Here is a 25848-nt window from a genome sequence, read left to right as displayed (position 1 = left end):
CATTGGGAGGGAATATTAGGATTGGCCGGGCTCCTCGTTTATAGACACACCTCTCATGCAAAAAGGCTCTTCTGACTGGAAGGGGGAGAAGGTAAACAGAGTTGAATCACCCTCCCCGCTGACCAATTGGTGGGGGGCTTGGAACCTTACGTGATGGGCTTCTGCGAAATTGTTACTGAGCAAGAGCATGCCGGAACAGTGAGGAGCGGCAGGCGAGGGGGGAGTGAATCAGGCAGTGGGCAGAGGGGGGCCAAGTGTCTTGTAGACCTGGAGCTTTGTCTGCTATTTCAACAGAGCGTCTTGATGAGTGGGTGAATGTGCAGGGAATTCTAACGAAGGCAAAGCGGCTGGGTGCATTTCCAGAGCTCCTCCTGCGATTATTATTTTTTCTTTTGGGGGTGGGGGAACACACCTTGGGTCCTTTTAAAACGCTGGATTACTTGAAATTACCACTAGTGACAGTATTTCCAAGAGAGAGCCTTATTATAGCCCGTCAATGTGCTTGTCATTGGGAGTGAATTGAAATCTGGAGTTTCTGGTGATCACGGGTAAGGGGTCTAGGAGTGCAAGAAGCCCTAGTGTAGCACCAGATTGTGGATGCTGCCTTTGGAGTCATGGATTGTTATATAAAGATCAGTGGCTGAGTTCGACTCCTTGCTTGGATACTAACGCACACCGCCCCACCCCCTCGCTACTGATCTTGCAGGCTGAAGGCACCAGTGCGCTGATTAAAAACCCCGGGGGGGTACGACAGAGAAGTTTCGGTGCCTGGATTTTGGTTCTCTTCTTTGGTGGTTACTCGTCTGCAGAATGTCAGCAGTTGCCTACATGGATTTTGTTGCTGCTCAGTGTCTGGTTTCCATTTCCAATCGCTCTGTGGTACAGGAACAGGGGGCTGAGGATGCAGAGCTACTGAAAATGCCTGATGAAGAAGTGACCAAGGACCTGAATGACCCCAGGGATGCCTGGAAGGATTATTGCACATTGGTCACAATTGCTAAAAGCTTGTTGGACCTGAACAAGTACAGACCCCTCCCAACCCCTTCCATCTGCAGTGACAGTGTAGAAAGTCCAGATGAGGATGTAGGATCAGACAGCGACGTGACCACTGAATCTGGGTCGAGTCCTTCCCACAGCCCAGTGGAAAGACAGGATTCTGGCAGTGTGCCCAGCTCTCTCTCTCTCCTCCACAGTGGAGTGCCTGCAAAGGGGAAACTAGCCACTGAAAAGAGACACAAGTGTCCATACAGTGGATGTGGCAAAGTCTATGGAAAATCCTCCCATCTTAAAGCCCATTACAGAGTGCATACAGGTTAGCTGTGGTCTCTCAATTGCAGAGGGGGCTGTCGGGGTTAACTCAGTGTTACAGGGCAGCATTGGCTATGCAACACTGATTTTAAGTCATGAACATTATCCTTGTTCTTAAATGCTGCAAATATAGACAAATATTAATGTTAAGGAAGTTGGTTGTCCTGGTTTGAACTCCTTAGAAATTATCTTACTATTTAACCTGTTTTCCTCCCATCCTCCATTTTTGTGTCTCATCCTTGTTGTTATTAGCTATGAATGCAATGGCTTTCTGGCTACATTCAGTCTATGAAAGCACAGTATGTTACTGAAATTATATGGAACGTTTAGGGTAGAGAGCAAAGGGTGTTCTACTGGTTTGTCATGTTATTGAGATATTTTTCTCTTCCCTGCATCTGTAACACTGAGGTTTACACTGGGAAGATCAGGCCAGTAGAGGAGCTGTTCAGTCTAAAAATGGTATAATCTGCTTCTATGAGAGTAGCAAGAATTAACCAAAAATTGCATGGCAGCTGCACGCCCTGTATGCAGTAGAGCCTTTTAGGGACTGCTCAGTGTTCTTTTAGCCTCATGCTTGTTGTTTTTTATGCTTGCCAAGCTGGCTTCATGTTTGGCCAGGAGTCTTCATAGAGTTTTAAAATAACACTGCTTAGTACAGCATACAATTTTGACAAAATAGGGGATGACGAGTTAGCTTCTGACTAGCTACTTACCCAGTCAGATTTCAGAGCTTCATTTTATTCATCCAGTGTGTTAGGACTTGTCCCCATGAGCTCTGCTGTGAGATTATGGGCGTGGCCAGTTTCTGAGGTCGTGGATTGATGACGAATTTTATGAATTCTCATAAGGAAACATGTAAAGTTTAACTCCTACATGAATCGGAATGTGAAAGGTCTAGTAATTAATGAACTAAGATCTGAAAAATAGACAAGGAGAAAGGCAGTGAAAACTCCGCCTTTAGAAATGTAACCATCCTTGACAAGGCAAATATACTTGTGATTAATCAGCACACTGAAGGAAAGTTGTTAGGTGGTTAATATTCTAATTTACAAAGATGATGGACTGGTATGCCTCTTAAATTAGACTTGCTGGTATAAGGCTACAGCACACTGGGTCCTAAATTATATGACAGCCACCTTCATTATAACCATTTATATTATAACACTGCTTTTAGCAGACTCTCTTTGTGAAGGTATTGAGCATATTTTTAATGAGCAAATGTTTTTAAGGAAATACTTGCTCCCCCTCCCCAATAAACATAGCAAGAATAGAGGGGCAAATTCTCTGCTGATGTAAATGGGCACACTTCCATTGACTTCAATGCAATGTGGCCCATATTTTTAAAATACAAGCACATGAGTGTGATACACACTTAACTAGAAGGGCAGCTGCTTTTAAAGATCAGATGTTGAGTAATTCTCAACCACTGTATTTAACTTTCAAAGCTAAGTGCATTCCATCAGCTTTACAATTTGTGTTTTGATAGCACCTGTTCACCATCATTTTAGTCTGCTCCCATGAGGGGACTGGATGGCTCAAAATACTAGTAATACAGGGTTACAGTGCTATTAATGTTTACATCGGTGTTCTGAATGCAGTATAGGTCAGTAGTGGCCAAAGGTAAATTACCATTATATTATGGCTGTTTAGTGGCCTGTGTGAAATGAACTGGTAGTCTCAGTCTAGTTTCTAATGAATGGGTTTCCACATCACTCTCCCTTTCTATCTCACACACACACAACATAAACTCCATCATGACAAACTTGCAACGTTGTTGGCAAAATCAGTGAAGAGACTAAGGACTGAATGGACATTAGAGGGAAATTTCAAAAGCATGTAAATGACTTATGGCCCAAATCCTTAAAGGTACCTAGGTGCCTAAGTCCACCATTTAGGCATCACTGACACTTTCAAAGTTGCCACTGAGCTGCCACCTAACCCCATAGATGCCTAAGTCTCCTAGCTGCCTTAGTTTCCACTGGTCAGCATTTGCAAAGCTACCACACAGTTAATGAGCTGCTCAGAGATCCAGCTCAAGCCAAAGCCCCGAAGTGAGATTAGATGGGGGGATGCCTATCTCACTAGTGAGGCCTGATCTGGTAGGCATGCTCTGAACATGTCTTAAGACCGGATACCTGTTAGACCCCACAGCTGAAGGCAGGTCACCAATAGGTGGAAGGACAACAGAGTGCCCATACAAAAGACACATGGGGGCACAGGGAAATGTAGAATGTGTGAGAGAAAGGTATCAAGCGAGAACAGGGGAGAGAGATGCTATTTTGGTTGGTAGGTCATGGCCTACCTAAGTGGCTGGTCTGACTCTGGTGCCTAACTCCAGGAGAGGGCTCATGGCTGAGGATCCTGAGCTGCGGGAGGCACCGATCTCTAGGCCACATGCAACAGGTCAGCCACTTAGGTGCCTAAGCCCCACCCCTCTCCTTAGCATTTCACTCCTGGCTAGCCTAGACAACTCCCTGGGCAGCTGACTGGCTTCTGAAAAATCTCTTCCTTAGGTGCCTAACTCTCCCCATGCATTGTACAGGGAGCCTGAGTGGCTGGCTGCTTAGGGTTTAGGTATTCAAATGCTCCGTGGAGCAATACCTAAATACCTTTAAGGATCTGGGCCTAAGTCTCATGACTTCCAATGGGACATATGCTCCTAAGTCACTTTGGCACTTTGGAAAATGTTACCCTTAACCTAACTTTTGACCCCCTCCAGGTGGCCTATTTAGCCTAGGGGGATGGGTCGCATTGACAGGGCAACAAGGAGACTATTGCATTGTCCATGCTATTCCTGTTCCATAGAGGACATCAGTCTCCAGTAGTGTCACAATGGGGTTTTTCACCGGGACTAAATTCATAAGACTGGATATGCTAATATGCACAGGCTAGCTCAAGTGGTTTAGCGTGTGAGGTAGTATGGCAAAATGTTAACCTAGCAGTAAAAAACCCCCCCAAAAACTGCTATAGTAATTCAGATGTCCACAGGCTCTCCGCAAAAACTGTAAACATGGTAATTGTAGGCTTTTTTTTTTTCAAATTGTCATATAAGTCCTTTTAATTCAAGCATCTGAATAAAACCATTATCACACATGTAAATTGCAATAGGAGACACAATACTTGTGTATGGGGCTGTTTAAAAGTTGCTGTAAATAAGAGTTGTGTAAAAGTAGAGTCTCAAAGGAAATCAACATCACTAGAAGTTGGAAGTTTATCTTCCAATCATAGCATCTCTGTCGTAGATTACTTTGTTCTTTTCTGAACTTTCTATAATAGTGGTGGTGGAAAAAGAAGAAATTTTTATCACAGAAATTTACACCACAGGGCACTGCTGTAATAGTTATACACTAAGAGCAGATTTATGAAAGAAAATGGCTAAATCTGAGTTACAGTTAAACTCCCATTGAACAGGCTTTCTCTTTGGCCTAGCAATACTACTTTGCATTGCAATGAGGAAGACCTGTCTTGTGCTCTCCATGCTGAAGGGCTACTAAAGCAGCATGCTTAGCTCAGGCAGGGCAGGTGAACAAGGAGAATGGTTGTGTGTCATTCAACAGCAATCCTTGTGGTTAATTAAGGAACCTCACTGATTGCCTATGGGAGCAAGGAAAGGAGTACAGTTATGCTCAACTTGTTGGGATGGTAGTCATTTCATAGAACCTTATGGAGAAGGGAAAGTCCACCTGAACTTCCATTTATCTTCCTAGTAAAGAACTTTGTGGATAGAATGTAGTCCTGATTTCTAAGCCTCAACAAGTGAAGTTTGTGGGAGGAAAAAATATTCCATTTGCCCACTTCCAGCCCATAGATACAGACAGAAACTTGAGAAGAAGGGAAAGACATTTGTCACAAAACTAGGGTTTTTGTTAAACTCTGTCTTTTAACTTACCCTAGGGCCTGTGGGGTGTCTGCCCTGCCATTTCAGGTCCAATATTTACTCAGAACTATGGTAGCTAAATGTAGGTGAAGATTTGCAAATTTTTGGCTGGCAAAAGACAAAGAAAATTACAGTATCATTTCCAGTTTGTTCCCAGAGCTCAGGTATCCATCCTATTCTGAAGTAGACATCAGCTGGAATAGCATTCTGGTTGTTGACATGCAGATTGACATACTACACATTGCTTCCAATTTCCTATCACCAGTATTGTTATAACAAGTAAGTTTTAAAGTGGAATAGGGTTTACCTTGGCCATGTATGAAGTGGATACCCATGGAAACCTAGTAAAGGTTAATGTTAATAACAGTGTACTGCAGTTTTCAGTGATTAAATAACACCACAAATATTCAGCTATATTCTTTAGTAATAAACTCTCAGCGCTTTCCAGTGTGAACAGAGTTAACTTTAGCTGATGGAATAGTAAATGATACTCATCAGGAGAATTACTTCATGAATGGGAGAACAGAAAAAGCTGGTGTAGCCTCCACAGTTTACCCAAAATCTGTACCTATAAATCAAGGATTACTCCAGTCCCATCTTTGGAAGGGGGACAAAACAGATAAGTCACTAAGGGAGATCAAGACAGTACCCTGGGCAAATAGGATTCTTGAACTCGGCACGTGAGTGTAAAATACACATGCCAGATTTAAAGTCATTCCAAGAGTGATACATTCTGTAGCCACAGTGAGGTATTTCTTGATTGGATTGGCCAGGGACATATATGACTACACATTGTAGAATTAACTATCCATCTTCAGTGATTCCTTCCTTCCTTCATTCCCCCGCAAATAACCAACCAAAAAAAACCCCCCTTCATCTCCATGGTTTCATGAACCTTTAAAATCAACCTGGCATTTCTCAATGTGAACTTGTTTTCCAGGGCAGAGATTTGATTTCTCACTGCCTTTCCAGCCTTTAGCACTCTTAGTTAAAGTAGATGCCCATCAATAGTTACTGCCACCTTAAATTTTTCATGTTTATCTTATTCTATCTTGAAAAATGGTTTCAGAATGTTTACTCATTGTACCTATGGTCTGTCTTTTACTAATATCCCATTTCACCCATGCATACCAACTAAGCAAGTTCAAAAAGTTTGGTGACCACTCGTGTATGTTGTATTGGTGTGAAACTAAAAACACACAGGCACATCTTGTCCAAGCTGATAGAAGATGGGAGATGAAATACCAAACTAAGTTACAAGAAAAGGGGAACTGCATGATCAGAGATTTTTTATCTTCTTAACTGCTAGTTCAAAACCAGCCCCTCTTGCAGAGACCAAAAGTAACCATCTGATAATTGGTTGCCTATGGCCTGCCTCATGACTCCTGCTCAAAACTAGCTTGAAAATTAAAACCCAAGACATCACTAAAATTAAATATTAGACTGAAACATTATTAAGGGCAAGATTACTATTATGAATTATTTCTGGTAGCACCTATGAAGTGCTTGGAACTTTCCAAATAGAAAAGAGGGCCTGGCCATATTCCCCAAGGACCTCACAATTTAAAGACTGTCTCTCTCTTTGTCTTGAGGATAGGGGAAGGATGCAATACATATACAATTATCTTTAGAATGTGTATACAAATATAATGAAAATAGGATATGTACAATTATATCCAAACTACTTCTCAGAGTTGATGTTATCAGTGGCAGCTTTCCCATAGGCATCATGATAGAGGTGGGTCTTCAGGAGACACTTGAATGTGGCAAGGATCTGGGTTTTCCAAATGAACTCTATAAGGCTATTCCATGCATAGGGAATAGCATAGAAGGTACAGAACCATAGGCGATGCAGTTGCAGATAGATGGGCAGTCGACGCTGAAGTCACTGGTGCAGTGGAGAGACCAGGGTAGAAGTGGGTGGATGGTTGATTTAGAGTAGTACAGCACATTATCTTGGAAATAGTCTCTTTGTTGCCAATTTATATTTTGAATGAGGGTAGAGCTAGGGTTTATAGGCTTAACGTTTTTAATAAAAAAAAATATGGAAGGTGAAAGGAGGATGTAAACAAGAAGGGTGAAAGAAAGCCAGTAATTGGACAAATGGCAATTGGTGATGATGGTCTTCCCCCATATGGCAAGAGAGGAAATGGGCAGCAACATAGGTACCAGGAGGCCAATTCTGTGGGCTGTTACAGGATTAGTAGAAGCCTACTCAGTTAGGGAACCCAGGCAGACCAGAGGCCCTGAGTGCTCCATGCAGCAGATGCACTTGCTCCTAAGATTTGGCTGTAGATCCTTGTGTATATCAAATATTCATAATGAACAAGGATTTCCCTGTATTATAAGTGCTTGGAAGATATAGATCCCCTTGAGAGTGCTATAAAGTGCATGAGGTATATACATTCTCTGCCTCCTCAATAGGGCCTTAGAGCAACCCATGTCAATATGTGAGTCAGAACCAGTCCAACAGTGCTAGCTAGAGTTTTGTAACAATATAACAGCAGCTATGCCCTTAAACTCCTCCTTTGACATTTTGCCCTTGATGATATTCAGTGATAGGTTAAGGGCGGAGACATGGAGCCACAGATCTGAGTTCTACTGTCCGGAGGGAAGGCAGGGAGCAGCATTTCTGTCACAACAGAGACACAACTGATTGATGCTGCAACACAAACTGCATCGTGAATCCAGGCTCCTTATCAGTTTAGGCTGCTCCTGACTACATTACTTTCCCATTTATTTTCTGAACTATCCCTAGTTTGTCAGACAGTACAGATGTGTATTTTAATGGGGAAAGTTTGGAGCATTTTCTTGGTGCTTTTGAGTTTCAAATGGAAAATCCGAGATCTAACATTTTAAGCTTCTTATTCAGTACAGGTTACACAGGTAATGCATTTATAATATGGCTGAAGATCAGATAGCAGTGCTCAAAGGGCATCTTGATAAAAATGTGTGAAACCATTATTCTCAGGGATTTATAAAAATGTGAAAACTTGTATTGTTACCAGACTGAATGGACAGATTCTGTATCCAGGAGAAAATTATTTGTTTGTAATATTTGATAAAATTTAATTACATTGCTTGAAAGGCTAGAAGGTTGAGCAAGTTAGGCAAAAATCATTCTCCTATTTTCCATATGCTTTTTCTGATGCTTTTTTGTATTTCTGTTTTTTGTTGTTTTTTAAGAGAATTAAGTATTTGTTAAATTTCACATTTGGAAAACTACCAAAAAGTGTTAGTGGTCACACTACCCAATCAAAGCAAGGAAAAGCACATTTAGAAGGGAATCAGAGAGCAACAAAGTGGCCCTATCTCAACTGCTTTACTTTATCCTTTCACACCAAGAATGTAACTCCTGTTGCCAGCAGAGGACATATTGGAAGAGCTGACTCTAATGAGTTATTGCATCTTGTTGTGTCTTGGTACTGGAGAACACTTGGTATATTTCTTCCTAACCTGATTTTGTCCGTTTGTGTGTGCATCCATTAGGATCACTATGGGTGAGTACATTCACCTTCAGTTCACTGACCTGCAATACGGCACCATCCTCACATTCATAAACTGACAGAGCTGCCAAACCTGAAAGAGAGGAAAGGGTTGGGGAAAACCAAGTTAAGTTTAAATGGCCAAATCCTAGGCTAGCAAGAACAGAGCCCATTTCAAATAATCTTACTATTGTCTTAATCCTGTGTTTAGATGCCAGCCAAGCACTCTTGTGCCGGAATGCTCTGGAATGCCTTGCCAGCACTTTTTTGGGGGAGCCAGAATGGCGTTCCAGTACTGCTGATAATTGTAAAGTAAACCAACGATAGTGGTTATTGCTTTCATTCTTCACCTTGCACTATGTGTGGTCGGTGCCTATGCAGCAAAAGGTGCATTCCGGATCTTTTTTTTTTATGTCTTGAGAACTGATGCTAATTATAGTGACTGGCACCCTATAAATACCTAAGACAGATAGAGTCTCAGGTTGTCCTGTTGAATAGTCTAGTACACTTTACATGATGAATAATTATTAAACTAGGGAATTCATAGATAATAATGAAAACATTTTTTTTGCTTCTGAACATAGGGGCAACAGATGTTAATTGGTGCAGTCAAAGATGTATTGAAGGAATCATAGCAATACTGAGATTAAGTTTGGTGGTTATGTGTATGTGGTGGCATTGGATCTTACCCATACTTGAGCAATTTGGCAAGCTAACTGCCATTTAAATCTCCCAGCACACCTGTCATGTGTCTGCCCACAAAATTACTATCTACGGGGCACAGGAACATACCACACTGTGGGTGGTACTTGCTCCAAGCAAGGCTAGCTACTGTGTTGCGCCATTGGTACAGTGCCACTGTAGATACAAAGTGCTGGTGCAATAATCTCTATGGTGCAAATTGTCCTCCCATCACTGTCCCACAGAGCACTAGCCACTACGTAGGGGGTCTGTTTGGCCTAGTTCTTCTACCTTGTTGGTTCAGGATTAAGTTTTCTGGAAGTCCCTTGCTTATATATATATATATATATATATATATATATATATATATATATATATATATATAGTACTGCATACCTTCGATCTCATTGTGTGCTGTTTTTTGCCAGCACCCATAGCTTTGCGGTCATTGTGTGTTTCAGCAAGCCAATTTTGGAACATATTTCAGAAGGAAAAAGCTATTGTGCAGGAATGCTGCCAGCTGGCCAGAGGCAGATACCCAGGTGCTTGAGAGATTCAATTGCAGTTGAACTCTAGGAAAACTTTGGATTATGACTGAGTGATGCAAATAGAGTGTGTGGCAGGGAATCACCCACTTGGGGGAAAGACAATACCAGGAGAAAAGTAAAAGGGCCTGAGATAACTGCAGCCAGTCTGGGTAAGGAGGAAAACCTACCTTTTTTCCCAATGAACTGGACAGTATTTTTGGCACTCATCCATCTACAGAGCCTGAGGTACTTTGGATGGCACTGTGACACCTAGCACCTGGGCCATCAGGAGAAGAGGAAGGAAAAATATTCATAATAGCCCAGTCCATGACAAGGGATGTGGGCCAGGACCAGGAGGTGCCTGAAACCGTACCAGGATTCCAAGACCTCTTTGGAGAAGCTCAAGATCTGGCTACAGCAGCCAAACAGGTTGGGGGTGGACGTAGGAGACAAAGGAGCACACAAGGTACATTGGATTTTATTATTTGCAGCAATCCGGATTGGTTTTGCATGCTTGGGGACTATGGAAACATGTTCTTGGGTTCTTTCAAACACCTTACTCTTACTGTGGGTGGTTACAAGATCACATGGTGCTAGAAGACCCCATTCTCCCTGGCTCTGCCATTACATCATAAGTGACAGCTTTCTTTACCCTCCCTCCCCGGTTCAGCTCCCCCAGATTCTGTCAGGATGGACAAGCCCCACCATAGTTCTCCACATTTGGCTACACGGCCAGGTGTCCCAAGTAAGGGCAGACGTTTCAGGCATGCAGTGAACTGCAGCTGGCTGAGACATGTCACAGGGCCAGGCTCAAAATGGAGGTCAAGCAAGGAAAACCTGTTCCAAGAGTCAAACAAACCCTGAAATATACTAAATGTAAAAGCAGAAGAGTATTGGGCAGCATGATCCCACCATGTACATGATGTCGTCTCAGTCAGCCCATGTATCAGACAAAGGCATCTGTTTAGCTATCCACTCTTATCAAGTTCATTCTGCCTTTCTATTTAACATATGAGACACAGGCAAAAGCATTACTCGATAACAAGCTGCTCTATACTAACCATCAGTGAGGGTGTGGAATAATGACTGTGTCAGACTTCACTGTGGTCAGCCAACAATGCAGGGCAGAAATCTAGAAGAGATAACAATGTATTTTAGCCATGTTTTTCCACAGTCCTCCGTGAGTAATCGCTGGAAGTCTTTTGTAAAAATCAGTGCTCAATCTGAGCAATCAAATTAGGGGTAATGCTAATTTCCCTATACACCCACAGAAGTTCACTACACCTCTTCAGTCCCAGAACATGTCCTATATTCAGCCATGAGAACAACTCAAGTGTAGGATTATCAACTTTGCTCCTAACTTGTTCAAACCGACCCATCCTTTCCCGTTCTGGAATCCTCAGCACAAAGATCCTCTCTATTTCCTGTTTGCCTGGATTAAGCAATTTTTTAGTCCCATTGAACTACAGCCACCAAGCCCCACCCCTGCACACACTGTTTTCATTCCCGCTGGCTAAGAATTGGTTTTAAATTAGGGAGAGAATGTTAGTTTATATCCTTACCAGCTTAAATAGTAAGAACAGAGCATCTTGCTGTAAGAAGGCATTGGAGTGAGAAAGGAACCAGAAGCAGTTACTTTATTGCATTCCTTGGTACAGACAACTCTGGAATGTCATTAATTAGCCTATTAACATTCTTCTTCTTTCTGATTTCAGAGGGCCCGACTGCATCCAGGCCCAGTGTGGAAATGCTGGCACATCACTGAATGGGACAGCAAAGGCATCAGGAATCACAAATGATTGAACACTTGACCATCTCACTGGAAGGAAATGGAAATGACTCACAGAGGGGCATGTAAAGGGACTCTGATACAATGTTTAGATTCAAGAAGGAAAAAGCTGGTAGTTTTTTGGAAAGACAAGACCAATTTAGGCAAGAGGACAGAAAACCAATGATGGAATGTATATGGCATGATAGTGAAGTGACGCTGCCGGATCAAGAGGTCCATAGAAAACTTCAAAGAGAATACATGGAGAAGCAAAGGCAGCTAGCACTATTCTCCCAGCACCTGTTTGCATTGTACAACCACCTCAGCATGATGCTATGGTACAGAACTGCAGCCCATACTGGACTGGCTCATCCCTGTCTGCTCCCTCTGCTGTGGTCTCCTGGCACTCTGGTGGTGAACAGGACAAAGAACTGGAGTATGCCGGACATACATTTTGTGGCCCTATAGCCCCGTAAACTAAATTTTTGTGTGCTTGGGTTATTTTTCTCTGGTTACTTATTGGAGCTGGCCTGAATGTTTGTGGTTTTAAATAAAGTAAATTTGCATAATTTATTTCAGTGTTAAGAATCCATAAAATATACTTTTAATTTACCTTCATTACATCACCACTTCATTATGCCATAATATTCTTTACCCAGACTCAAACTGATATGTGCATACATAAAATGAAACCCACCATCAACAAAGGAAACAAAGATATTTAAGGGTAGCACATGCTAACCCTTCAGGCTTGAACAGGAAGAATGAACATTATCACCACACCCTCTTTACACTACCCTGGCAAAATGTGTACAAAGCATCTCTGATTCATTTGGTTCACGTGCCTGGTACCGCCAACATTAACAAGTGTTACAGATTCCGGTAGTGCTGCTTGTCTGCCTGTGCATAAATTGTTGCAAGTTCCTCATTCCACAGACTCTTAAACACTTCACTGTTGCTTTCACAAATGTTGTGCAGAATGCAACAGGCAGATATGATGTCCACTGTTGCCGATTGCACTATTGCTGCACGTCAGCAAGCACCTCCACCTTGTTTAAAGCCTTCTAAATGCACTCTCCACTACCACAGTCTCTGTCAAATCAGCTATTTAATCACCATTTCTCTGGGCTTTAAGTATGGCTTCATGGCCAAGGGGAGCAGTGGATTTGCAGGCTCACAGAATCACTGAAAGCCTAGAAAAGAGGACAGTCCCCTTTCTCCTACCTCTATCTGCTCTTCAGGAGTTCAAAATTTTAATATTTTCTTGTATCATGCACTAAGCTTATCCTAACTTCTGCGTGAGACCTGCATGGAAATGACTTTTCTGTCCCACAAAATGTTTTGAGACTTCAAAAATGTTCCCACTGTGCATCAAATATACCTGAAATTTGAAAATTGCTTCCCCTGGATAGGGAAAAGAAACTGACTATCGACTGGTGGTTAGGGCATTTTTGGTATACACAGGTAATGCAGGGACACCACATATTACCTCTCCTGCAATACTTGGTGATTTTTATTTTAGGAGCTCCAGCAGAAAAATTTCTGCTGAGCGAAGAGTGAGCTCTGACATTTCAGCCTGACTTCCATTTTAAGTTCATGCCTTGGTTATTGCTGAGCTTCCCAAAGAGTGATGGGATTTTGACCTCTTCTCCCACAATTCTCTTGGAGTCCCAGAATGCATTTCCAAATGTCCTGCAAGCCAGTGCTTCAGGACTTTGTGCCAGAAGGTGTGAGATAGGCATTGAGAGGGCAGTACAACTGAAACCCTTGAGGAGAGTGCTGTACAAGGATCTGGGGTAGACCTAACAGGGCTGCCCAGAGGGGGGGGCAAGTGGGGCAATTTGCCCCAGGCCCTGGGCCCCGCAGGGGCCCCCAGGAGAATATAGTATTCTATAGTATTGCAACTTTTTTTATGGAAGGGGCCCCCGAAATTGCTTTGCCCCAGGCCCCCTGAATCCTCTGGGCGGCCCTGAGACCTAAACCCAAAACAGGATGGCTAACATGGACACTCTACACCAGTGGTTCTCAACCAGGGGTCTGGAACCCCCCTGGGGGGGGCCTCAAGCAGGTTTCAGGGGGTCCACCAAGCAGGGTCAGTGTTAGACTCACTGGTGCCCAGGGCAGAGAGCTGAAGCCCTGCTGCATGGGGCTGAAGCCAAAGCCTGAGCAACTTAGCTTCGTGGGGGACCCTGTGGCATGGGGCCCCAGGCAATTGCTCTGCTTGCTACCCTCTAATGCTGGCCCTGGCTTTTATAAACAGAAAACCAGTTGTTGTGGCACAGGTGGGCAGTGGAGTTTTTATAGCATGTTGGGGGGGGGTCTCAAAAAGAAAAAAGTTGAGAACCCCTGCTCTACACTATGAACTCCCAACAACCCCATTCTGTAGTATAGATGCAACCATGGCCTGTGTGTGCATGCACAGCAGACCTATAAAATTAAAATAATGTCTCCTTTCCGGGCAGTGGTTGTTTAAAAAGGCTTTCAACTGCACTTGGAAAGGTAGAGTGGGAAACAGAGAAACCTGGAAAACCATAGTCAGAGCTCCAAGAGTTAGAATTATTCAAACAAGTGGCTTTCTCCCCTCTCTACTAGTGCTCTAGAGTGACTCACTACTTTTGCTACTCCTTTTATCCTTCTTCCTTGACCAAGGGCCAGGCTTTTTCTGGGCTAATTTTAAATCAAGATAGTTTCAGAGTCATGTCCCCACCTCATGGGCAACGTAAGAGTCCTAGTTTAACAACATAGAGAGTCCTAGCATATCCTTTTCAGTCTGGGGCAAAAAAGTCTGACAGGTCTCAAGGCATGCGGTGTAGCTAGAAGACTAAATTTCATAATATATTATCTGAGTGACTGTTTTCATCCATTAGACTCAGCTTTTACCACTTTCACTAAAGTCATGCATTCCAGTCACAAAGCCTAGCAAACTAGTAAGAGACTGAGTAGAGATTCTAATCTGGGCAAGAGAGAATACCCAGTCACAGCAAACTCCATCACATCCCAGCTGGTGGCCAATGGCAAGACTTCTAATTGAGGCAGAGCATTCAGCTGTGCAGTTAAAATGGTGATTGGAAGGCTCTGAACGTGGACATGAACCTGATGTCTCCTTTTACCAATCAAGAGCTTGACCTAGCTATAGATCAACTGCATCCTGACAAGGCTCCTGGTCTAGATTACATCCAAGTGTTTCTTTCTCACTTTGGGCCAGTTTCCAAAAGCTGGCTATTTTGATTTTTGAATCATTGTACCCAGCTGCAGAGCAAAGGCTGTAGCTGTACCCAAGCCAGGGGAGCCATTGACAGACCCAGAGAGCTGCTGACTGAATTCTCTGCTGTGTGTTATTTACAAGCTGTTGGAGAGACTAATCCTGATGTGAATTAGTGAGGTAGTCGAGGTAGCCTCAGCTGCCTCACATTCAGAATGGAGTCAAGATGCACCCAAGAGCAGATACTCTGAGACACAGAAAACACATTCGAGTCAGGAAAGAAAATTGGCATAGTCCTTATGAATCTGACAGCAGGCTACGACACCATGTAGCACATTGGGCCGACTGCCAAGCTGCTGCGAATTATTCCTTGTAGGCCGATGGTGCAGTTCATTCAAGAAATGATCAATAACCAAAGCTTCATCCTGCAAGTTGGAGAGAAAATCATTCACCCTACATGTCAACACAATGGCCTCCTAAAGAGGGTCAGTATTGGCTCCTCTTTTGTTCACTGTATACACATATGACCTTCCTGAAACACAGGCCAAGAAGTACGTGTATGCTGATTACATCTGTATTGCAGGCCCCAGAAATGACTTCCACAGGGTTGAAGAGAAGCTTAGCCAACACATGGCTATTTTGACCACGTATTCCAGCAGGGGAGATGAATTCTCAATGAAACCAGGGCAACGGCAACCACTTTCCATTTAAACAGTTGTCTTGCCAATCAGTTCTTCTCAATCTGTGTCCCAGGATGGCTTCTGAAATTCTAGCCAGTTATCAATACTTGGGAGTAAAACTCAACCGTAGCTGGACATACTGGCCGCACCTGAGACTCCTGAAAATAAAGATCTCTTCCCATACTGCCTTGATATGAAAACTGTTGGGAGCCTCCTGGGGAGAAGACTCTTTGGTCCCTGCTGTTTGGTGTAGCTGAATAGGGCTCCATGTTTTGGGGGAGCAGTTGCCACATTCAGCTTGTTGACATGAAGAATTTGTCATTCATATTATTAGTGACTGCTTGAATTATACACCAACCTTCAGTCTGTATATGCTAGCGCACATAGCTCCTTCAATGAAAGACTATTAAGTCTGACAAAACTAGCCTATTACATCTCTGGCTGGCTGATGCCCCATTCTCAGACCGGAAACAACACACTGTGCCAATTCAAAGGTCTGCTCATCTTCAGAGGAGGAGTCCCGCTCCTGGGGACTGGGGGTTTTACACCCCTGCTAATCTATCAACACCTCTTTGCCATGGCAACTCACACACTTTTGGACAAGAGCGCTACATGCACAGAAGATCAGCATCACCAGGGTGCTGAAAACTACATCATAGATAGGTTCTCTTTCCTACCGATGCTTCCAAACACACTACGTAAATTCAGGAGTGCATCACTGCACCTTCCTCCTTGTCTATATGATTATACATCTTGGACCAACCTCAACAGACTCCTCTCTGGCTTGTCCAGAGTTGCCACAACTATGCGACAACTTGGCCTGGTTTCTTCCCTACACTTTGACTGTGGGACCTCATTGCAGACAATAACTCACGTGGTGGAAGAGTACCCAACCAGACATCAGAAGGGCAGTTTACAACGCCTAGCCTCCATTGATACAGAGGCTATCCTCTGCTTACAGAGCCTGGACATCGAGCTCTGACATCTACATATGACAGAGAGACACTAAGGTCTAAAGCAGCAGTTCTCAAACTGTGGGTTGGGACCCCAAAGTGGGTCACAACCCCATTTTAATAGGGTCGCTAGGGCTGGCTTAGACTTACTGAGACCCAGGGATGAAGCGTAAACCCCACACCCTGGGCCAAAGCCCAAGGGCTTCCGCTCTAGGCGACGGGGCTCAAATTACAGGTCTCCTTCCTGGGGCTGAAGCCCTTGGGCTTCGGCTTTGGCCTCTCTGCCCAGGCCAAAGCTTTGGCGGGCTCAGGCTTCAGTCCCCCCCTCCTGGGGTCGTGTTGTAATTTTTGTTGTCAGAAGGAGGTCGCACTACAATGAAGTTTGAGTACCCCTGGTCCAAAGCCACCATTTTCTGGCCAGATCTCAGAGAATCTACTCCCATCATCATTCTCCCTGAATTCTTTGCTTTTGACTTTGTCAGTAATCCTCTCCTTGACATCTTATCCTCAATGGGCCTTTGTGATACTTTCCTCTCCTGGTTCTCTTTCTTCCTCTAGCTATTCCTTCAGCTCTAACTTCTTTCCTCTCATGCCATCTTCACTGATTAATTTTAGGGATTTTGATATCTGTGAATGCAGCCTGTGGGTGCCTAGGGCACCTCTAATGGTTATTGCCCATTCTTGACATCTTTGTTTTTGAAAGTGTTCAGCAATGCACTTTAGGTTACGGTAATGGGTTTTGCTCCCTACACCCAGATGCACATCAGTCCATACTGCTGGATCTGACAAAGGGACAGTAACTTTTTAGCCTAGGAAGTTGAATTGAATTGACTTGAACCAGGAAGTTGAGCAGCTTTGTTTTTCTCTATTTGGAACTGTGTTGGGGGCCTGGGTCCCCCTTTGATTTCTTTTCTCACAACTCCAGATGACTTTGCTTAGTGAAACAGGAGTACCAGAAGAGTGTGTGTATTCAAAAATAATCATCGCATTTTTGAGGGGTGTTTGTTGACATGCTTCAGAAAGGAAAGAGAAAGTCAGCCCAAGTTTGTGGATACAACTCACATAAACCAAGTTCTAGTCATTCTGTTCTATAGAGCTCTTTTTATATTGCACTCATTACCAAAGGATCTGCATGCCTACAAGTTGTCCTATACAAATACACTGGCTGACACCCCCCTGGCAGCTGTCTTGGTAAAAATTAAAGATCCCACAACACTAGTGTTCTAATCAGGACTCTCCATCTCAATTTAGAAAACCAACAAGTAGCAGATTTTAGGTCCTGATTCAGAAAAGCAACCCTGTTCAGGACAGCACTTAAGCATTATATGAATAAAGTTAAGCATATGCTTAAGTGCTTTCCTGAACAGCTGTTTATGAACTAGTGGTGGAAACAAATTGGCACTTTGTTTGCTTACATAGTCACTGTGCATCTAAGGTGAAATCCTGACCCCACTGTAGGCAATGGTTAAACTCTCATTGATTCACTAGGATTTCACCTCAAGTATTTAGCATCATTGTACAGTGCTTTAGCTATTATCTTTGGAAAATCATGGGAGACGGGAGAGATTCCAGAAGACTGGAAAAGGGCAAATATAGTGCCCATCTATAAAAAGGGAAATAAAAACAACCCAGGAAACTACAGACCAGTTAGTTTAACTTCTGTGCCAGGGAAGATAATGGAGCAAGTAATTAAGGAAATCATCTGCAAACACTTGGAAGGTGGTAAGGTGATAGGGAACAGCCAGCATGGATTTGTAAAGAACAAATCATGTCAAACCAATCAGATAGCATTCTTCGATAGGATAACGAGTCTTGTGGATAAGGGAGAAGCTGTGGATGTGGTATACCTAGACTTTAGTAAGGCATTTGATACGGTCTCGCATGATATTCTTATCGACAAACTAGGCAAATACAATTTAGATGGGGCTACTATAAGGTGGGTTCATAACTGGCTGGATAACCGTACTCAGAGAGTTGTTATTAATGGTTCCCAATCCTGCTGGAAAGGCATAACGAGTGGGGTTCCGCAGGGGTCTGTTTTGGGACCGGCTCTGTTCAATATCTTCATTAACGACTTAGATATTGGCATAGAAAGTACGCTTATTAAGGTTGCGGATGATACCAAACTGGGAGGGATTGCAACTGCTTTGGAGGACAGGGTCATAATTCAAAATGATCTGGACAAATTGGAGAAATGGTCTGAGTTAAACAGGATGAAGTTTAACAAAGACAAATGCAAAGTGCTCCACTTAGGAAGAAAAAATCAGTTTCACACATACAGAATGGGAAGAGACTGTCTAGGAAGGAGTACGGCAGAAAGGGATCTAGGGGTTATAGTGGACCACAAGCTAAATATGAGTCAACAGTGTGATGCTGTTGCAAAAAAAGCAAACATGATTCTGGGATGTATTAACAGGTGTGTTGTGAGCAAGACACGAGAAGTCATTCTTCCGCTCTACTCTGCTCTGGTTAGGCCTCAGCTGGAGTATTGTGTCCAGTTCTGGGCACCGCATTTCAAGAAAGATGTGGAGAAATTGGAAAGGGTCCAGAGAAGAGCAACAAGAATGATTAAAGGTCTTGAGAACATGACCTATGAAGGAAGGCTGAAAGAATTGGGTTTGTTTAGTTTGGAAAAGAGAAGACTGAGAGGGGACATGATAGCAGTTTTCAGGTATCTAAAAGGGTGTCATAAGGAGGAGGGAGAAAACTTGTTCACCTTAGTCTCTGAGGATAGAACAAGAAGCAATGGGCTTAAACTGCAGCAAGGGAGGTCTAGGTTGGACATTAGGAAAAAGTTCCTAACTGTCAGGGTGGTTAAACACTGGAATAAATTGCCTAGGGAGGTTGTGGAATCTCCATCTCTGGAGATATTTAAGAGTAGGTTAGATAAATGTATATCAGGGATGGTCTAGACAGTATTTGGTCCTGCCATGCGGGCAGGGGACTGGACTCGATGACCTCTCGAGGTCCCTTCCAGTCCTAGAATCTATGAATCTATGAATAAGCCAGAGTATGAAAGGTAGTATTGTAGAGTTGCTGATCTTGACTCCATAGTTTAAAAATGAGTCAGAAGTTTTAAGTTTAAAACCATTGTTTAGTATGAATCCCATTAAGATGGCAAAAGTCCAAAATGTAGACTATAAAGATTAAAACTATTTATATTTTTAATGGCAGTTTGATTAAAATTGGGTTATTACAGAGAATAATCAGCTTCAAATTATCCCCTTTTCTGAAGTTTTACACTGGATTGTCTCACCTGTTTTCCAACAACCTTTGAAAGAAAACTAAAGTGCCCTAGGATCTGTGCTTTGCACCACACATTGCTCTTCATGCAATGATTAATACAGTATCGGTTATACATAAGTGTCCTTCATTGGCATCATAATTTTAAACTTTTCTCCATAACTGAAAAGAAATGCATTACACTAAACCTGCTGTAATGAGCAGTGATGCTGTAACATGGTCACTTGCGGGTGAGAGAGAGAGAGAGAACGCGAGCCATCCCTACCCAATACTCCTCTAACCTAGGGGGAAGCTCCCTGAGCTGGAAAAGAGGATATCATAAATTAAAATTTCACCTCTATTGAATGTGGTTTATATTCCCATGAATCTCACCACCCTGATTATCAGTCAAGTCCTTGAACCCCAATTCTAGAAGGCAAGTATGAGCTGGCACCTCATTTTACAAAATATGTTAACAGACATTGCACAAGGTCACTGCAGGTACAGTCAGAAGTAGAAGCCAGAATTAACAATGGCAGACTCAATTAGTATCCCTTCACCACACAGCCTTTCTGATTGAACGTGCTTTGCTTAGCCTATCTTTAACTCCTAGACCAGGGGTCGGCAACGTTTGGCACGCGGCTCGCCAGGGTAAGCACCCTGGCGGGCCGGGCCAGTTTATTTACCTGCTGACGCGTCCGGTTTGGCCGATCGCGGCCCCCACTGGCCGCGGTTCGCCGTCCCAGGCCAATGGGGGCGGCGGGAAGCGGCGCGGACAGGATGTGCTGGCCGCGGCTTCCCGCCGCCCCCATTGGCCCAGCACGGCGAACTGCGACCAGTGGGGGCCGCGATCGGCCGAACCTGCCACGTCAGCAGGTAAATAAACTGGCCTGGCCCGCCAGGGTGCTTACCCTGGCAAGCCGCGTGCCAAACGTTGCCAACCCCTGTCCTAGACTCTCTTTTCAAGACCCAACGATAGACCCCAGGATTCCTGATCTCCAGTATGCTACTGTTGTCTGGTAAACAGTTTAGTAACCCCTTATGAAAGTGTGTGTCAGGTCCTCTTGTGATTGACCTAACTGAGGGTAGCAAATACTCCTGTAGCTCTAGCAATAGAGATCTGGTTTGAGGGTTAAGGGTTCAAACCTTGCTGTTGACCTGTGTGAGGGGATAGTCTGGTTGCATGTGACAGTCTGTCTTTCAAGTTTTCTTTTTAAATATAACTGGTTTATTTAATTTACACAAAGAGATATCCCATAACACATTAATAATTTACTATAATCAGTACTATTGGAATATGTAAATTATAGCATGACCTCAAAATACAGATATTTTGCATTTCAACCATTGGCATCTCTCCCTTGGGGACCAATTCACTGAAGTACATGAAACCTGTATAAAACATTAGGAAATTAATACACAAAGGCTTCATTTGGTGACAGATAAGGTTGCTTCAGGACATACCCCACCAACTGACAACTTGAAAAGCGTGGAAATAACAAGGTAAGGGAAAAGTCTCCTGCATTTCTTGCCACTTTCACATGGCCTGCAGCGCTGTCAATAACACACTGCAATGCTCCACAAGGTTTCATTTCCCCCTCCACCAGATACCCACAAGCAATACGTACCCCCACTTTCATCAAACTTGTACTCTAATGCAAAGCCTTAAGAATCATCTCAGCAGTGTTAAGGCAGAAAAACTTCTCAACTGTATGGAATGTATGGCAGTCAGATGTGCTCATCTGCTCATACAACAGCTTCAGAGGCCACTTGAGATTTTGCACTGGAGTTTGAAGAAGTCAGGGTATATACTGGTTTTTGGTATCTGTTGGAGGGAGACATGAAACTGTATGGAGCATTGCAGGGTGTTACTATGGCATTATAGGCTATGTGAAAGTGGTAAGAAATGCAGGAGACTTTCCCCCTTAGCTTGTTATTCCCCTCATTGGTGCCGACTTTGTGATTTTCCAGGGGGTGCCCCGCCTCTTCCTGCTCCTGCTCCGCCCCTTCCCACCTCCTCTCCTGAGCATGCCCCGCCCCCACTCCTCCTCCTGCCCCCCAGAACCTCTTACACACTGCTGAACAGCTGATCACAAGCAGGTGGGAGGCACTGGGGGGGGAAGGGGAGAAGCTGATCAGCGGGGCTGATGGTGCTATTATTTTTCCTGTGGGTGCTACAGTCCCGGAGTACCCACAGAGTCAGCGCCTCTGATTCCCCTGCTTTTCAGGTTGTGAATTGGTGAGGTATTCCCTAATACCTCACCTTAACTGTCATTAAGCAACACATGTATATGTTTATTGATTTGTGTAAGCTCTGTGGTATTTGGTATTGCTCTGCTGTCAACTTCTAGATTCCTGTTTTTCCTTCTAAACTTTCTGTTTTTATCATTACCTTCCTACAGGTGAGCGACCATTCCCGTGCACATGGCCCGATTGCCTTAAAAAGTTCTCTCGGTCAGATGAGCTGACTCGACACTACAGAACCCACACTGGTGAAAAGCAGTTCAGGTGCCCTCTCTGTGAGAAGCGGTTCATGAGGAGCGATCACCTGACAAAGCATGCCCGTCGCCACACTGAGTTTCATCCAAGCATGATTAAGAGATCGAAAAAGTCCAGCTCCACCTCATTTTGAATGATGGACTGCACTGGGGGAAAAAGACATTGGTAAAGGCATAACTGATCAGCACAAGAAGTCTGCCACTGTACAGTTAATATTCCCTACTTGCATTTTTAAAGCACATGTAGCTGAAATTTAAAATAAATATTTTGTCCCCTGTGCTGATAACAACAGTCTTAAACGAGTGACTGCTGAGTGAGGTTGGGGGCAGAGATGGGGATCAGAGTAGATGATTAATTTCTTTTGTAACTTAAAGAATCAACACTGGTGTATATATGTCTGACTGGGTGGTCTGACCTGTGACTCCACAATAGTGATTCCAAGGTCTTTGTGATTGCTGTGTCATAAACATGTTTTGTTGAACAATGTAATGCTGCTTGTATTTAAAATTTGTTTAGTAAAACCACTTTCCAAATCACTTAAATAATTCTCAAGTAAAACTCCATAGCACACATTTTAGAAGTGGGTTCACTTCTATCTCAGAATGATCCATCATTTAAAGACTGTTAATACATTACATGTGTTACTAATAATACCTGATTGATATACAAAAGTAAGTTGAATTTATACTAAAGAAAACTGGGTCTAATTTTTCTTTGTATGAACTATACTTTTGAATTTTTTTTTCCAATAAAACTGTGTACAACTTAAGCTGATACTTTAAGCAAAAAAAAAAAAAAAAAAAGGCAAAACTGACTTTTTCTGACATCATGTGTATTTAGCTCTATTATTCAGTTACCAGAAAAAAATATAAGTCAGCCTAAATAATGTGGCAGGAGTATGAAAGGAGAAATATACTTCTCTGAATTGTTCCTATAATTTCATTTGACAATATATACCGTACTGTACTATATAAATGCCACTAACTGCTTTATTCTGCTGTTTTATTTGAATGGATGCACAACAGCAACTACCATGTTTAGAAACTGCTGCTTTTTAAAAAAAAAAAATTCTCTTCATACACTTGCCTTAAAGATTTATTCTCTTCATCCACTTGTCCAACTCCTATAAATTCCAGTGGGAGTTGTGTGTGCTATGGAGAGACTAGATCTTTCCTTAAGAGCACTCTATGCTAATGGAAACAGCTAAGTCTCCTTTATCTTTTCATAGCTGTTATATAGAGTTGAGGGGGAAATCATGAGATAATTAGAACTACAATAAAGAAGGCATGTCATATTATTCCTTATGACATGAGCCTCACTCCTAGATAGCTTGTATAGTACTTGTGTGTCATATACAACATATTTTATTATAATGGCAATATTACATTTATTTAAAAGCTATGATTTGCTCTTTAAGAGGAGTTAAGACAGCATTGAAGGAAAACTTAAGATCATTTACATTATCTGAGTTTTCATCTTTGTTAAGTTAAAAGCATGAACTTTAAAAAAATGTATTAAGGATTTTTCCCTCTTCATCCACTTGTATGGTGGAGAATTATGTTTACACACTTTTCTTTCCAGAAACATTCTTCTGGTCTTTTGTTTTTCCCCTCCTTCAAAAGAAGGAAGGTGAGGTGCAGCCCTATTACAGACATCCAGGGCCAAATTCATCTCTGAATTAACCACATTGAAGTCAGTGGTGTTACACTGGGGATGTTATTTGGGTCCTCTTGTAAAACTTTGTATATAAAATCTTGTTAGTACACCTGCAGCTACAGTTATCTTCTTATTGTTTCACCTGATAAAAAAAGCTTGCTTCCTAGAAATAAAAAAAATCTACTCAGAAGTAGAATATTTTCTTCTACAATTATACCTGGCTTCCAGCTTTAGAGATCAGTTTGTCTATAGCATTTTTACTTGTGTAGTTCATTAGAAATTCTGTCTATGTGAAGAGAACTGCTTTTAAGGCATTAGGGATATTGAGCAGTCTGTGGAATAAAAAGGGAGGCGTTTTCTTCAGTGAAGACATCAGGAAACCAAGCACACTTTCTACCTCCGTTTCAGCTTTTTGAAACAGTTATTTTAAGAAACAAGCATTAATTTCTGGTGTCCAAAATAAGTTGTAGGGACATTTGTTCTTCCTAATAAAATAGGTAGCCTGGCTATATCTATTGACCCAGTGCAAAAAATGTATTCTGCTTACCAGTACTGTAACTGCTGCCTTGGGGTCAGGACCATGTGGTAGCCCAGCAACTCACAAAGTAATATTTTTACACTCGTCCTCCCCTTCTCTATTAAAAAAACCCTTCAGAACAGAGTTTAGAGTCAGTTCTACAATCCAGCAGCTGTTCTGTGTGTACTGTTGCCATTATGTGGGACAAGTGCAGTACTTAGCAAATTAGGGACTTATGTGAGATGCTGAGTGTCCTTCCCTACTATTGACTATGTTGGGAGCTGTAGGTAATCAGTACCTCTTAAAAAATAAAAAATAAAAAAAAAATCAGGCCATTTTAACTATCAGTAGTAGCTTAAATATGGATATAGGTGTCGAGCTATAGGCAACCAAGCTTGAACATTTGGGGCAGAATGTATATTTAAACAAATGTCACTAAATTGTTTTTCATGTTATAAAAAAAAATGTAAGGTACTCTCACAGGTACAAAAATGGAATGTATAAACTCATGTCTATATTTGTGAGAAGATCCTCTCTATAAAAATTCCCAAACAGAACCCAACATTCTAATTTGCTTTAATACATACTCTATCTCAGTCCAGTCCAGATGGGATTAACATGGTTCATTATCCACTAAAAAAATACATTGAGAAAGTTTTGGGAATTTTTTGTTTTTGTTTTTTGGGTTTTGTTTTGTTTTTTGAGTGAAAGCAGATAATGGATTTAACATACAAAACAAATTGCAGGATAGTCATTTGTATTTTAAACTGAATTTCTGTAAGAGACTGTTGCAGGTGTTGGAAAAGAAAGAAAAATCAGGTTCTCTAATACTATATGTATTTGTCATACTATTCGGGAAATACTTAATAGTGCTGAAGTTAGGACAGCTCCTCTCCTCAGTTAAGAAAGCCCTTCACTATTGCATAGAGAAGCCAAGGCTTTAAAGGTATAGCTATACAACATACTACTTTTGTGAACAATTTTTGATGACTTACATAAACAATTCTATTTTCAGTTTGCAGATGGACTTTGCTCAGTACACACCAGACTGGACATGTTCTTCAAAATGCTGTTTTACTACAGATTAATGATCTGTACACTGTAAATACCAACCTTTACAACAATTTAATCAGTTTTATTTTTGTACAGTATTCGTATCCTTTATAAGTTATTTCGCTGTCCTGTTTTGTAAATCACATGAACTTGTAAAAAAAAAAAAGTAGGCATAGGTGTTTTGTACATATGTATATAAATTGTCCAAATAAAGAAAGGAATAAAAAAATTATCTTCTTGTTATGGATGATTTTAATCAGACTGTGACTGCAGAAAGGTCAATTTGGGTGACTGAAAAAACTTCCACTACTGCAGATGAAAAACATTTATGTGTTCTGCTCTCTGAAGACATTGAGTTTTCAAAGCTGACTCAGCCATTTAAGCACACACCTCCCAATTAAATTACTAAGAGCGGTGTGG

The 25848-nt window shown here is 42.3% G+C and overlaps 1 protein-coding gene across 1 annotated transcript; it reads left to right on the top strand.

The window, feature by feature from the left end:
• The first annotated feature begins 115 nt into the window (after window positions 1–115).
• On the top strand, window positions 116–25659 carry KLF9 (KLF transcription factor 9). Its single transcript, XM_065405868.1, has 2 exons — window positions 116–1312; window positions 22106–25659. The coding sequence occupies exons 1-2, from the start codon at window positions 811–813 to the stop codon at window positions 22333–22335; spliced, it is 732 nt and encodes a 243-aa protein (XP_065261940.1). The 5' UTR covers window positions 116–810; the 3' UTR covers window positions 22336–25659.
• Window positions 25660–25848: the final 189 nt, after the last annotated feature.

This window comes from Emys orbicularis, chromosome 6 (assembly GCF_028017835.1).
Source record: "Emys orbicularis isolate rEmyOrb1 chromosome 6, rEmyOrb1.hap1, whole genome shotgun sequence".
In the NCBI taxonomy this organism is placed as follows: Eukaryota; Metazoa; Chordata; order Testudines; family Emydidae; genus Emys; species Emys orbicularis.
The sequence above is the reverse complement of the archived record's forward strand: the minus strand, read 5'-3'. Positions and strand labels throughout refer to the sequence as shown.

Coding starts and splice junctions, on each gene's coding strand:
- KLF9 (XM_065405868.1), top strand. CDS start 811: ATGTCAGCAGTTGCCTACATGGATTTTGTTGCTGCTCAGTGTCTGGTT. Junction 1,313..22,105: donor CCATTACAGAGTGCATACAG/GTTAGCTGTGGT, acceptor ACCTTCCTACAG/GTGAGCGACCATTCCCGTGC.